Genomic DNA, 15,907 nt, shown 5'->3' on the forward strand with positions numbered 1-15,907 from the left:
TGCGGCTTGCAAACAATTTCGACCTGTGTCAACAATGGGGTATGCATGGCAGGTAATCTGAACTGGTAAGGCTACTTTTGCAAATCAATACTGTTTAGGATTCTGCACGAGAATAGCTCTATCGGGCCATCTTTAATTCAGGCAGTTCTAGACAGTTCGATTACTGTCTCTTGCTCGTTGGTTACGATTCACGGTTTTCTATAAACTATTGTCATTGAAAATGCATGGCAGTGGCCGCTATCTCAGTCCCCTCTAATTTATGGCACCGGATAATTTGTAATGATGTCGATTGCAAATTATTTCATTTTGCTTCCCTGCTTTCATAATGCTTTCATTAAAATTACAACCAAGCTTTGTGCAAAAATTTGGTATCGCATATCACGGTTTCGCTGATTTAATGGCCTTGTCAGCACCACTCTAATTATTTCAACTTCTGTGTCCCACTCATACGTCCTAATTATTTCAGAAAATTATTTTTTACCCAAAACAGATAATGATACAGTATAACATTACACTCAAACGCAAAATGCAAAAAACATAACTCTGTTTATTCTGGTAGACTTGAACGTTTTCAGACTGTTTTTTTTTTGTACACTTTAGTAAATTACAAAAAGTCATAACCAGAAAAATAAATTCAGTTGTTGATCATCTATTTATACAGGATGTTCCGTCTAAACTCCACATTAGAAGTATTGGTAGTTCTAATACTGATAATTATCTGAAAATCTGTATACAACCGTAATCTCCTAGGTCCTGCTCAATGAAAATATTTTCAAGATGATGACACTTCCGGTTATACCGGAAGTCGCTATCAACTTTCTTATTTTAAATGGACAGTTATATTTTGAATGTGTTTTTGGATTACCAGAGTTATTTTAAGGTAAATTTAGCTGTTTACAAAATATTTAGGGTTTTTATATTTTTTTGGATTTGCATATTCCATTTCAAAAATCGATAACTCTGCTATTTTTGAAAATTTGGAAATATTTTTTAGCTCATTTGAAAGAGGAAGCCTAGATATTTCCACTGATGTTTTCAAATTTCTAAAAAAGAGTAACAAGCAAATGTTTAAAGTTAAGTTTTCAGAACTTTAAGCACGCATAAGATAATTTTTTTACATGAAATGCTACAAGTTTTTTTCATTAGATCGTAGAGAATTTAATTCTGCATCGATCTGTATTTGCATCCTCTGTACTTATGTTTAATGGTTTTCAAGTTACAATAATTTTTTGTTGGGATTGGGAAATTCATTAGCCATAAGCGTTTTCTCACAGGATGCCACGCAAACCAGAGAAAAAATGTGAGAAATTAAAATTTTTCAAACCAACTCAATGAATTTATTTTGTTTTCACAGGACGGACAACACAATTTTGAACAGGGTTTGTGGTTTTTTTAATCAGAAATGTTTTTATGGCAAATTATGCAAAAATAGCTGTGGTTAGTAAGAAATTTTTTACAATCTCAAAAAAAAAATCATCACTTGAAAATTATCACAGATTGGTATAGGGAATGCTAATACAGATCGATGCAGAAAAATTGTTCCTCCATCTAGTAAAATAAAAATTAGGACATCCCATTTGAAAAAATTAAAGCATGGGTACTTACAGTTGTTCAAACTTAACTTTAAAATTTTTGGGTTTGTTTACTTCCTTTTCAATTTTGAAACCACTGGAGAACAGATACAAGCTTTCTCTTTTAATTCTGTAAATTTGATTTCTAAATCTTTATAACTAAGAGATTTACCGATTTTTTAAGAGACAGGTGCAAATCCAAAAATTTTCAAAACATCTTAAATATCTCGAAAATGGTTAAACTTAGGTAGAGGGAAAGCCGGTAAAAACTACCTTAAAATAACTCAACTAATCCAAAAACGCAGTGAAAAACATAGCTTTCCATTTAAAATAAAAAAGTTGATAGCGATTCCGGTATTACCGAAAGTGCCGCCAACTTGAAAATATTTTCATTGAACAGAACTCAACGGATTATGGCTGAGTACCAACTTTCAAATAAATATCCTTATTGAAACTTTAAATACTTCTAATGTGGGGGGTTTAGACAGTGTAGAAATCTTGTAAGAAACCAAAATCGACCACTTCCTAATTAAAAATTGCTGACCATCGGTAGTAGTAAAATTTCTGTTTGAAATATTGAAATGTGTAAATAAAATTTTGGTTGAAAGGGCGTTGAAGCCAGAGAAGAAGTGGTGACTTTTAATCAATAAAACACCGTTTATTATTTAGCCAGTTTAAAATTTCAGATGGCGTTCTTTTCAGTTGGAAGCGCTTTGCAATAATTATTGCTAAATTTTTGATCAGATTGTTTTTGTTCGTGACAAAATAATATCGATGGCGGCGGGTATCGCTTTGTTCTTGGCACTTTTATAAAGTTCTCTTCATTATTTCCCCTCGACACCTCTCCTTGCAGCATCTGCAACGACTGTTGGGCAAGTCGTTACTTAATTCAATTTGTATCCAGCCGCGGCTTGTTTCCCATTGACACTGTTCTCAATTATTCCGTTTATAGTTGCAAGAAGTGGTGGGTATTCCAAACAAGCGCAGCTTTCGGCGGGTCATGAGGTCGCTGCTGCATAATAACGGGGGCTGGGATAAATGGAAATTAGCATTGTTTACGGGACGGACAAATCTTTCATAAAATTGGGGCAAACGGAGTTTCTGTATTAAACGGTTTTAATTGATTTTGGTCTCGTGTGGAGCGTACGGTGTGGCTATTTTTACATTGAAGAGCTGCATGTACAAATAATTGAATTGTCCTGTTCATAATAATAATTGAAATCATCGGAATTAAATTTGGGGCTGAAAGCAAAATTCTGGGTCAGTATTTTCATCGCAACTTTCGATGCAAAGTTATTCAGATTCCCGAATTTTTAAGCCGAATTATGGAACGATGATATTGTTACAATGGAAATTTCCATTTTATATGTAGATATAATCATTTTGTTTTATTTCACTTTTACTGTTTGCTTTAAATATTTAACTCTTTTAAACGCCGACATTGTAACGCAATTAACATGTCCATTAAAAATTCAACATAATAATTAAACACTTCTTTTGCTCCGACTCGCATAAAAAATTCCATCGATTGTTTTGCGCCATTTTATTAACGATTTTCCGCGGTGTCGATGTTTCAAAAATGAAAGATGAATCGGCTTACTTAATATTCCAGTCCTAACTAGAAACATTGACTTCAAGTAACGAGCAGAGAGAAATAGCTGCAGGCAGGTAGCATTATACAGAAATTCGAGGGAAACGACCAGGTTAGCTCTCAGAGGTGCCCCTTCTGTCTCTCTAAGCTAATCTGTTGCCCGTATTGCCGTATTTAAACAAGAGGACAAAAAAGATATACGCTCAAGCAAATTGTTTAATTTTTGTATCCCCGCAGGGCGCCCCAACCATAAAACTCTTAACCGGCTTTTGTAATAACTTCATTTAATTACTAGTTGCAAAATCAGGTCCCGATCTGATTCCACTGTCCAACAAATTCCCACTTTCTTCTCTCCTTGAGCTTTAAATTAATTTAAATCTAACCAATTCATTAATTACTCGAAAAAATGCAATAAAATTTAAAATTTACGCTTCGTCTCGTATTTTTCAAGACGTTGCGTATAACGTTAAAAAAACGTTACGAAAAAATTTTTAGAGAATTAAATTTCCTTTAAAAAAGTTCTCGAGACCATTTAATATCTTTAACTGTATTTCCAGCGTTTTGTTAAATATGCGACGGTGCGCAAAAATTATCGATTTGCGTTCCACCTTATATATTTGCGAACGCTGCGAATACGGTTGAAGATATAGAAAAAGTGTAAGGAATGAAATTATAGAGAATTAAATTGTCTACAAAAAAGTCCGCGACACCACGTTTATATCTTTAACGGTTTAGCTATAAATTCACTTTCCAACACTTGACCACAGAAAAATGAAGCAAATCTGTCGCTTGAGTGTCTTTGAACGACTTTGGGGCCTAACTGGTTGAAGATAGGGTTTTGGTCTCGCGGAATTTTTTGTAGAAAATTTAATTATTTACAATTTTGTAATTAACATTTTTCTTGCATCTGTAACCGTATTCGCAGCGTTTTGAAAAATATGGGGCGGAGTGCTAGTTGGTAAAAGTTTGAAATTATTTTAAATATAGTTTAGGATAAAATTTTTGTATTATGTTTATGTCTTACTATTGATAAGTTAATGGTCTATTTGTCTGTATTTTTTTGTTTGATTTGTATTAACTGTTTTACAAATACAACTATTTTTCCAAATTCATTGCTCCGAAAACTTGGCGGTAATGGAACAACTGCGCTCTCTGACGCAATTAACGGAAGTTTCGCTGACGAGAACGTTTTATTTGTCTATCCTAGCCTTTAGATTTCCGTAGTACTTTTTGATAAAAAAAAAATATAAATAAAATAATAAAAAAATTCTCCTTAAAAAATGAGTGGTTTCTTGTTATTGTTTTGAAGTGAAAATCATCCAAAAATATAGAGGCCACCCCTTTTGTCTGTTGCGGGGATGAAAAAGGGATAGAAAAACGTTTTGTTAGGATAATATTGTTGTTAATTTCTAAATCCTGAGGGCGCTGTTTTAGCAGAAGGTTGAAAGGGTCTGTTAGTAAAGTACGTGTAGTTTTTAATGAATAAACTCACTTCGAAAGTATGGACGTTTGTATCTGGGTGTAGTGGCAAATTTAATGAAGCCCGAAAGGATCCAGCGGCGTGTTTTTGTTTCACTTAGAAATTTACTTTTATCCAGTTTAAACGTAATGAAATGTTTACAGTGAAAACACTCTTACAGAAGGGGTTTGTTTCATGATAGCGGAAGTATTCTAAAATAAACTTATCTAGTGACGCATAAGGGAGGAAATTCAATGATCGATTAATATTCCGTAACAAACGACTCATTCTTCATAAAGTGACAGGTGAGTCGGACATTACTCAAACGCTCGGCTCCCTTAACCGCCACCAAGAATTGTAGTGTCACCCCTCTCCCTGGTGCCAGTGTAAACAATTCCTAATAAATGACTTCCATTATTGCCGAGGCTTCACCTGGGATCGCTCCTGGAACAATATTTCATCATGGCGAGGACAGATCTCGATTAGGCACCGCAGGAATGTTCTCCTGTTTGTTAAATAGACAAGCGGAATTCAATTGTACATCTGATTAATTAGTCACAGCTGACTGTACACTATTGGTGGCGGAATTTTCGCGTAATTAAAGATTCCAGCGGTTGACGATGCAATGCTTCTTTTCCATGACTGCAGATGTTATTGAATTGGCGCGACGCCGCCGCCACCCGCCGCCACCGCCGCCGCCCCCTGCTGATACGGACCTGCTCACTTCGGATAAATTTATCGCACCGGTATCGCGCTCTAGCACCGCCTACACCGCCGACTGTCGTAATTAAACCAAATAAGAAAAACTCCAGACATGCGACACATTGCTGACTTCTCCTCGTATCAAAAACTCACCGCATTTGGACAAGTGAGCAGAAAAACGGTGCACAAGCAAAAGGAAAATCACTGACTCTCAGAGTGACAGAGTTTGGTACAAACTCACTATTATTACAAATATTTCGCTAAAAACAATTCTTTTGTTCTATGCTCTGCTGGCGTGCACTTGCATTAAGTGTTATAAAATGTTTGAACGACCGTTAATCAAACAGAAACGATCGAAGTTGTACATTTTATGAGGCGAGAGACTATTTGCAGAGTATCTTTTTGTTTCTATGATTTAAGCCCAGATACAAACTCTAAAAGCACTTTGTAATAATAGAAAAGTCTTTATCTCCCAGTTCCCTTGTTCTCGTAAAAATAAATATAATGCCAAAGTCCTAAATCTGCACAAACTATTATTCGAGTAAATGTATAGATTTACTTGGAACAGCCAATCTCCTAATTTTCATAACTTTGGGTCTATTTCTTTAAATAAACCGATACAGAATATGCACAAAAGTTATCGAGTGCTTGGATGATTTATGACTATTTTCGATTGCCTTCAATTGAATAAACTAAAAAGAGTGCCGGTCGGAGTGGCGCACATGAGTGGCTTGTGCTCGAATTTAAAAATTAATAAGCTTTTCACGTTTCGGTTGAAAAACAGGAAATCTGATGTTGATTTTAATTGAATCAGCAACTTCCCTCTAGTATCAGATCATTATTGAATTTTCGCATTGTGTGGAATATGCAAATTCTGCCGGTGTAGTAAAATATAACCGAAATGCGGCTCGTTCCGATTTTACGATCGGTTCTTTTTCAGCGTCCGAACCAAAATAAGCTCGTTTCGATTGTCTATACCGGTGACAATTCCCAATTTATTTCTTAATAACATCACGTGCTATTCGGAGCCGCAATTGGCTTAATTTCGACTTTCTTTCTCAAAAAGACATTTCAATAAGTCCACAGAACTGAAATGAAATCGGAATCGTAACGGTCATGGTTAAGGTAAAGAAGAAAAATGATTTGTAAAAACAAGCCCCAATAAATTCTTCAACGCTTCAGTGGGTAATTGAAATGATTCGGATCGCTTGAATCGACAGTGGTATTGACAAAACGAGAACCAGTCCAGAGACGTAAGATTTGAGAAAACTGGATGTGTGGCGAGCCAAAAACTGAATTAAGGAAATTATACACGGTCGGCGTTTTTCAGGCTTCTATTAAAAATGAAGGCTGTTATTAGGATTTTGATCACACACCATAAAAGACTAATCTCTTCTTTGGATTCATCAACTTTCATTATTTGGTGTCAATTTGACGACAAAAAAATGTGATTAACTGCCAGGTAACGGAAAGACGATTAATTTTATAATATCCAAATGAAATAACTCCATTAAACGCACGTCATTAGCTGACTCGAGGCGAAAACTGGACAATTCGAATATTAAACCCAATTATTCAGGAATCTTCTCTTCGCTAACTCACTTGTCTCAAAACCAAAACCATTTTTTTACTTTGGCAATTCTCATAAACTCAATTATTAAGGAATCTTTTCTCGCTACACTCAGACCAAAAATTACTACTGTGGTAGTGTAATAGTAGTAGTGAAATAGGCCTCAACTATTTTGGGGGTAATTTTTATCACTACAAAATAGTTTTCTTAAATTGTTACTTTTGCTAGAGTGAGTTTAAATTTTTATTTATTTTTTTGAAGGTATTTTGACTTAAAATTCTAAGCAAAGAAATTCAAAATTTTAAATCACGTGAAAAGTTGGTAGAATACAGAAAATGAGCCGCTGAACAAACTGGAACAAACTGTTTTGCTCTACGACTTTTAGTTTTTTAGTTATGAATTTTTTTTGTCGAAAAAAATTTTCACCATGAAATGGCCACCCTAATTTTAAGCAAAAAATTTTTAATTCTTGTGAAAAATTGATATAATATGTAAAATGAGCCGTAGAATTGAATGGAACAAGCCGCAATGCTCTACGACTTTTAGTTTTTGAGTTATGAATTTTTTTAGTGAAAAAGTTTGATCGCCTCTGTAGCCGGAACCGTTGCCCGGAGCGGCTCCGGGTTTGGACGAGAAAATAGATAAGATTAAGCGCTATCAGATGGTTTTTTGTTCGTTGCTATAAGTCTTACAGTTTCCGTGAAAAACGGAAAAAAAGATTTCCATTTTCACTTTTTTTCAATTTTCAACCGCCAATTACGGCGAAACTATTAGAGTTATCGAGAAACGGAAAAATGGAGGATAACCGGAATAAAAAACTCTACAAAATGGCATAGGACTCAAGGCGATATCTCGCAAAAAAAAATTTCAATTTTCAAACGCCGATTAAGGCCAAACTAAAAGAGCTAGGAGAAAACGCTTTTTTAGATCGGAAAGAGCATATCAAAATCTATAAGATAGAATCGGTTTTATTTGATTTTGAGATACTTTTAAAATTGACCGATTTTAAGGGGGGGTGTTAACTTTTTTTTAATTTTTTTTATTTTCTCATTTACGGCTAAACTATTTGAAAAAGTGGAACTGTTTTGATCCATACCTATGCAAAATGATCCGGGGAATCGATTGGCATCGAGAAAATTGCCAAATTCCGAATAGTTTTTTAGTTATGAATTTTTTAAAATTTTACTAATTTTTGCATTTGTCTCCAATTTGCTCAAAAACTATTAGTCGGAGAACACTATTTTTTTTTGAAAAAGATAGATAATTTAAAGAGCTTTCCAACGATAATACACTTCATGGGGTTATCTCTGATAGTTCCGGAGCTATTGCTCGACAAAAGTTCCGGGTACCCAAAATCGGCAAAATTTGCGACGAAAATTGAAAAAATCAAACATCAAAAAATCGAACATATGGACTTTTTGTGGACTTTTAACAACTTTTGTGGGTTGTTAAGTCATATGGAAATCCATAAATATTGAATAGACTGTATGTAATTCACCCCCTTTCTTTTTTTTAAGTCCCACATTTTACGATTGTGCAATAAATCCATAAATATACTTTTATCAACTCTTGAGGGATGTAAAAGCATATATGTAATATTTTGAACCTGTAATTTATTATTAGTTAAGTATATCTACAATAATTCAACATTTATAAATTTATTTAAAAATACAGTAAATACATAGGTGTATGTATTCTATAATTAAACTTAAAAAACCAACCTTAATAATTTAATTCCAATAATAACAAAAATTCACCCTGCACAAATTAGGAATGAGTTCTTGTAGATTCCTGTCTTCACATAAGATAACATACGGCATAACTTTCCATTATTTTAACTTTAAAATTGAAATACCACTCAATGCAATCTTTACCACATCACCACAATTTTAGAATGCAGTTGATTTTACTATTCACTTGCTTCCTAAAATTTTCTCAAGAAAAAATATTTTAATTTACTATTTACTAAATTATACCTCGCACTAAAACTGTTTTTTATTAGTAACATCTACCTTGTTGCTACGTATTGTTATACCTTATGACATATTTAAGAGTTGCATAAGCCGTATTTTTTTACGTTTTTTTATTAATTAAATCAAAATCATAAGAAAATGGACTTTAGTTTTATTATTATTTCCACTCTAGAAAGGTCAATGTAATGAACGTCGAATTCATTTTTAAAAATAACGAAGTGATTATTACATTGGTCCAGATTTTTTGTCGTTTCTTCCTGGAGCCAAGATATTATGTTTGATGAAATAATGACATCACCTTAGGCTGTTGGTATTTTCGTGGTAAATTATCAAAATTAACATACTATCACGGGTAATTCCGTCACTTTTTCTGCCTGGATGTCAGATCTCAATCTGGGTTTTGGTGTGTTTAATTTTAAACTTAGCTAAAATTTCTGCAGTAAAACCTAATTATGTGAAATATTTTGCAGTCATTGTTTAACAAAACAACAAACTGTCGCATGGCAATTAGTGGTAATCTGAGCAATTAGTGACACGTGCACGCTTTTAGCGTTTGTTTACACGAGATTCAGTTCCTGTAGCGTCTAGTTGCGACGTTAGCATATCCGTTTCCGCCCCAACACGCGTCTATTTCCGCCACCTTAAAGCCGATCTAAGATTAAGAAGATTAGATCATGGCAAAGGGATCCCTGAAAGCCCACTGATTTTAATTAGCACCATACAATATGTACAGCTTAGAAGCGAAAATAGGGGCTTGCAGATAGTCCTTCCGGAAACAGTCAGATGCTTCAAAAGGATGAGCCCCGGTTTCCTTCTCTTTTTTCCCATCCTTTTGCGCATAAGATAACTCATCCCTTTGTAATATCGCAAATAGGGCCCCTTGTAAGTTTTTTATTTATCTATCAGTAAAGCGCTTTAAATTCGCAAGTTGTTAGGACCTAATTCTGTGGCGGCGCTAGTGTTTGGGGAAAAGCCTCTTAGCAAAAATCTGGAGCGGGTATAAAACTGATGTCATATTTTTAATTTTGTCTAATCTCGGCCCTTGAATAGACAGTGACATAATGGAAACGTTTCTTGGCGGCTCTTTTATTTGTTGCTGGAAATAAATTTCATTTCGTCGGAAACGGCGTAATGAAAGTTCCGAAGACAAAAACTTAAATCACTACCTGAGTTAAATAACGTTTTCCCCATTTAATTCCCGCCTATTGTCGGGCCAACAATACTGCCGAAAAAATTCTAAAGCTGCCGTCCCTTTTCCAGAGATAAAATAAGACAATCAAGATGGCATCATCGCACAAGTTCCTGCTGCTCCTCCTGCGGATGGCCGGTCTGTGGCTTGTGAATGCAGCAGGAGCGCTCCGCGAACAAAAGTTCGCAATGGAGCCCCAAGACCAGACGGCCGTGGAAGGGTCCAGGGTGACGCTGCCCTGCAGAGTTATCGACAAGAGCGGCATCCTGCAGTGGACCAAGGACGACTTCGGCCTGGGCACGCACAGGAATCTCAGCGGATTCGATCGCTACTCCATGATTGGCAGCGATGAAGAAGGTGAGCACAGCATTAATTTACCACCAATTTGGGCTTTGACGTTAACGACAGTCATTTCGGGCGATCAATCACCCCCATAACGCTATGTAATCTATTTTAATCTGGCGAACGATAAACTTGCAGCTTTCGCGGGAAGAAAGACCCGAGTTTTTCACAATTGCTGTTAATTATTACTAAAAAGGGTAACGGTATCGTTGATTGACTCCACGCCTTTCCTTACAAGATAACGCTTGAAACTATTATGAATAATAGCGTTTCAAATTGTGAGTGGTGCCCCAGATAAACATTTATCACTCGTTTCGAATGCGACTACCGTATTTACAATATATTTATGATACATTAAAATGATTCAAAGAGCTACATTATTTACGTACAACCCAAGTGCATTAAAATATTTCCCCTGTGACTTAAGCCAGAATCAGGCCGCGTTCTATCGCGCTTACTCAACATGACCTGGTAGTTAGAGGACAAATTTTACTTAATTTTTGTTATTTGAAATGACCAAAGTTTGATACCATCTTGTGCACACTATCATTGCTATCAATCACCTGGGGGCTATCGATCAAGGAGAAATGACATTAGTTTATTTTTATACAAAGCATTATTCCAAATTACTAAGTATTGATTCGTTCGAGTGGGTTCTAATGCACCGAAAACGCTAAATTATTGAGCACTTGAATAGCAACATTCTTCGCTACTGAATCAACTGCGGTACTTAGCACCGGTTCATTGCCTACGAGAGATTGCTAATAAAGCTGTAAAAATTATTATTAGGCCAAAGGTTACAATGCGGGAGAAAATGACCACTTCCCAGCTTCCTGCTTATAGCGCACTCCGTTTTAATTGCAGTTTTTTCTTATCATTAATCAGTTCATTTGGGTTGAATAGACTTGCGGTATGTAGTTTTCTGATGTAATTAATGCATCTGTTGATTATTAGCACATTTAAATAAGAAAATCTGCTTTAATTATCTTCACGGTCACAGTGGATAGCAACAGGTAAGTGGCGTATGGTAGAAGACCTAACGTTAGCTCCAACATCTTTAGGGTAAATTAATTGGAGGAGACTTTTTTTTTTGTCAATAGCCTGATCTTCGGCGAAGTTGTAATTTTCTCGGGTCCATATTTATACACAGCAATGAAGTCAACAAACTTGAGAAAGTTGTGATTAGAAGGGCGTTCGGACACGTGTTGTTAATTTCCAGGACAAATATTAGACTGCTAAAGTTTACCGGTCGCCTCGTGCGACGTTAATTAGAACAGTTCCGTCTAATTACTAAAATACATAAGCATTGACACCTTCATTTTGAAATTCGTAGAATTCTGGATCGGATTTTACCGTGAAGAAGTTTTGTTTGTTGTGCTGTGTCGACCTCGGCCGGAAAATCTCCTCAGTGGAAGCGCATTTATATTCTGTCAATGCAAAACTGAAGGAACTAAATGTATTTACGCCGTGCACATCCCGGGCGTATTTTTAGCCGAGCTTTTAGAGCTACATGATGAGTTGTTTCTAGCATTATACATGTCTCTTCAGCTTTGCACTTACTCTAAGCCTCTTTAGGCCGCTCAAAGTTTCAGCGCAAGGAAATCGGTCTAATATCAAAGACACGGAGTTGAATAATTTCTTAACAGTGTGTTTAAAAAACTTAGCTAATCTGATTTTAATTAAATTTTAATTGGTTTGAAAAATCCGCCAAAGGGCGCTTTATACTTTTATCGACTCGAAACGTCTACTTGATAAGTTTTAATAAATGCAAAGCATGGCGTTTGACACGTTCAAGCGTAAAAAATCTCTTAAGGACATTTCGGACGAATTGTTTGGACCACTAATGAACTCGGATCTTATCGGGCTGCCACAAAAGATTGCCAGACTGTTCTAGCCCCGACAAAATTAATAAGCTGCGCATTTTTTACTGTCTCCTCCGAAATTCATTTTATTTTATTTTTTAATTTAACCCGGCGTTTTCAAGGTTTTACCTGAAAGTGGGTAGTGCGCCATTTTGTGCTGAAACGTCGCAGCATATTAGAATAAATAATCTGCAATTACGTCCATTAGCTTTAAGTAAAGAGCAAAAATAGGCTTTTAGCTGAAATTCATTTAATGCTATAAAGCTCTACTCATTTGCATCCAATAAAATTGTTAAAAATCTCTGTCTTATCAAGATTCATGCCGAAGGAAGGACTCTACATACAGGATGTTTCACATAATTATGCGAGGCTTGCACCTGTAATATGCCACCAATAATATAGAGTGATTCTTTTAGGCCTACATCAGAAACTTTTTAACTTCTAATATAGCTAGAGCTTTAAAATTTTGTATACGATCTAAATTGACCATTCTGAAACCGAAAATGGACACAATTTTTCAAAAAATCACCAAATTTGTGTATTTTCTAGTCAAAAATAGTGAACGTGCGCAAATCCTGCTGGATTCGCAGTGCCCATGATTTTTGTTAACAATGTTTTTGGGGACTTTAATAAACAAACTCAGTTAACTAAAAATTTTTAGAAATAAATTAAATATTTTCGTTTAATTTTTTTATAACTTAAGAAGTAAGTCATCTAAGGATTCAGCGCTAAAGTTTGAAGTTATGTTTCACCTTTGCGTTCATCTCTTTTTCTCTCAAAACAAAAGGTATTTTCCCTTTATTAGGATGTGCTCTTACGATTACAATTTGGCGCCTTTACGTACTTTTACCTTTTGTCGCATTATTTTCTTATTTCTATCAGTTTTATACTCCCCTTTACGTTTATACGTCTATGTGTTCTCTCAATCTCTCATTTTTGTTTACGTGTTGTTTCACTTACCTTTTCTACACTTTTTTTTTTCATAGAAAAATTGTTACCCTGATCCGGGTTCGAACACCCGACCTCCCCCGTCGAAAGTGGCGCTTATACCACTAGGCCACCAGGCCCCAGGTACTGACCGTCTTTTGCAGATATTTTAACACAAACTTTTTAAATAAACCAACATTACAAACTATATAATTGCAATAATTTACCTAAAACACAAATATATTTAGTACAAAAGTCGGCGAATTTGCACGAGAAAATATTTTCTTCCACTTTTTTTCAATAATTCTCTAATTTTTCACTAGATTTCATCAAAAGATACCGGGCGTATAAGTTGATTCTACAATTTTACAATTGTTTTTACCTTTTTTGTGACTTTCAGCACGTTTTTAACCGAAAATGGACATAATTTCTCCAAAAATCACCAAATTTGTGTATTTTCTAGTCAAAAATAGTGGACGTGCGCAAATCCTACTGGATTCGCAGTGGCCATGATTTTTATTAACAATGTTTTTTGAGACTTTACTAAACAAATTCAGTTATCTAATAATTTTTAGAGATAAATTTAATATTTTCGTTTATTTTTTTATCATTTAAGAAGTAAGTTATCTAAGAATTCAACGCTAAAGTTTGAAGTTATGTTTCACCTTTGCGTTCATCTCTTTTTCTGTCAAAACAAAAGGTATTTTCCCTTTATTAGGATGTGCTCTTACGTTTCCAATTTGGCATCTTTACGTACTTTTACCTTTTGCCGCATTATTTTCTTATTTCTGTTAGTTTTATGCTCCGCTTTACGTTTATACGTCTATGTGTTCTCTCAATCTCTTATTTACGTTTACGTGTCGTTTCACTTACCTTTTCTAAACTTTTTTTCATAGAAAAATTGTTGCCCTGATCCGGGTTCGAACACCCGACCTCCCCCGTCGTAAGTGGCGCTTATACCACTGGGCCACCGGGCCCCAGGTACTGACCGTGTTTTGCAGATATTTTAACACAAACTTTTTAAATAAATCAACATTACAAACTATATAATTGCAATAATTCACTTAAAACGCAAATACATTCAGTTCAAAAGTCGGCGAATTAGTTCGAGAAAACATTTTCTTCCACTTTTTTTCAATTTAATTCTATAATTTTTCATTAAAAGATACCGGGCGTATAAGTTGATTCCACAATTTTAAAATTGTTTGTACATTTTTTGTGACTTTTAGCACGTTTTTAACCAAAAATGGACATAATTTCTCCAAAAATCACCAAATTTGTGTATTTTGTTTTTGTGTTTAGTGTTTTGTGCCTTTTGTATACTTGGTTGCTTCGCTAAGTTATGTGGAACACCATGTATTTCGGTGAAGTTAAAATAATATAGGAAGGTGCATCGAATAATTCAAAGTGGTGAGGATTACTTTTACCACTTTTGATTAAACTCGTTTGTGTCACATTTTCGAAGTTGATTAACGAACTCATGCAGAATTTCGAGTTACGTGGACAGTTTAATTCCTCTTGAAATTTTATATAGTGGTACGACTCGGCGCAATAGATAAAATATCATTCCTCTGGAGACCGAAGTTGGGAGTTACAGTTTCAAATTTCGAGCTGTAGTCTCCAGCAGATTCTGCCATCAATTACGATGGTTATTTACCGAGCAAAGTTGTGCCCGTCGGAGGATTTTCTACATACAGAGGTCGTAATACATTTTATGGCAATTTTTAATAAGGCGCCTTATCTGTGACGCGACCCCAATTCTAGCTCGATAAAATTCTCCGGTTACCATAATTTGACCCATACGATATTAAAGTTGTGACGTGCTTTAGTTCCGCCATTAAACTTATTCGAGCACTTACACCGATGAACGACATTCTTCGCGTGTACTTAAGCCGTAATAAAATTTTCCCATTAAACTTGCTAAGGTCTTCTTAATATAGTTACTTTTGAGATAGCGCGATCAAACCTCCATAACTCCGCAGATGGAGCCCTATATCCGGCGCAAATTGGAACAACACTAATCATTCGGCATTATTTTTACGACATAATTGGCCGCAAGGTCCGTTATCTGCGCCCGACAGCCTCTTAAATACACTCCAGACTTGCTATGTCAAAGGTTGCGCTGAGGCAGGGCTCCGGCGTGTTATTCGCTGTATGTATGATCCGGACACTGGAGTAATACCTCCGGAGGGACGCGATAGTCGCCTCCTTTTCCCACCGGCGCCCTGATATATGTATCCGAAGTTGGGACTTTAAAATATCGTCGCCGTGGAACGCCTTTCCGGGAAAACATCGAGAACAAACCGAAACGCTAACGCGAACATACCTTGTCGGCCGGACGCCACCTGGTGCATGAAACACGAAAGTTGGAAACTTACCGCAAACTTGCAGGCGGCACTTGAAAGATCTGCAAGCCCATATTAAGATTATCCACATTAGAAATGAATTTTATTATGCGGGCAGTGCGTTGTAATTACACAATAATAAAGTAATGGAATAAAACTCCTCTCTTTATTTATGTGCGAGTAATTAGCTTCGGCTCCTGAATATAAATTAAACAGTAAGTAAAAATTGAGTCCGGTAAAGCGGATTATTTCCGTTGTGTAAAAATTTCCATCTAAATTAGAGTTCACTTCTCAAAATTTGTCCAATAAAGGAGACGATCGTCTATTTGGGTAAGTGCCGTGCGCAATCTGGGCTAAACAGGGAATTTTAATAAAC

The 15,907-nt window shown here is 35.6% G+C and overlaps 1 protein-coding gene across 12 annotated transcripts in view; it reads left to right on the forward strand.

The window, feature by feature from the left end:
- The window catches only part of LOC664188 (irregular chiasm C-roughest protein), a 268,755-nt gene that overhangs the window by 238,881 nt on the left and 13,967 nt on the right, over window positions 1-15,907 (forward strand). For all 12 annotated transcript variants that reach the window (XM_064359342.1, XM_008192781.3, XM_008192779.3 and 9 more), the window contains one exon: window positions 10,127-10,412. In XM_064359342.1, the coding sequence (XP_064215412.1) occupies window positions 10,148-10,412 (265 nt within the window). In that variant the 5' untranslated portion in view covers window positions 10,127-10,147. The remainder of the gene's footprint in view (window positions 1-10,126; window positions 10,413-15,907) is intronic.

Source organism: Tribolium castaneum, chromosome 1, assembly GCF_031307605.1.
Source record: "Tribolium castaneum strain GA2 chromosome 1, icTriCast1.1, whole genome shotgun sequence".
NCBI classification, from domain to species: Eukaryota; Metazoa; Arthropoda; class Insecta; order Coleoptera; family Tenebrionidae; genus Tribolium; species Tribolium castaneum.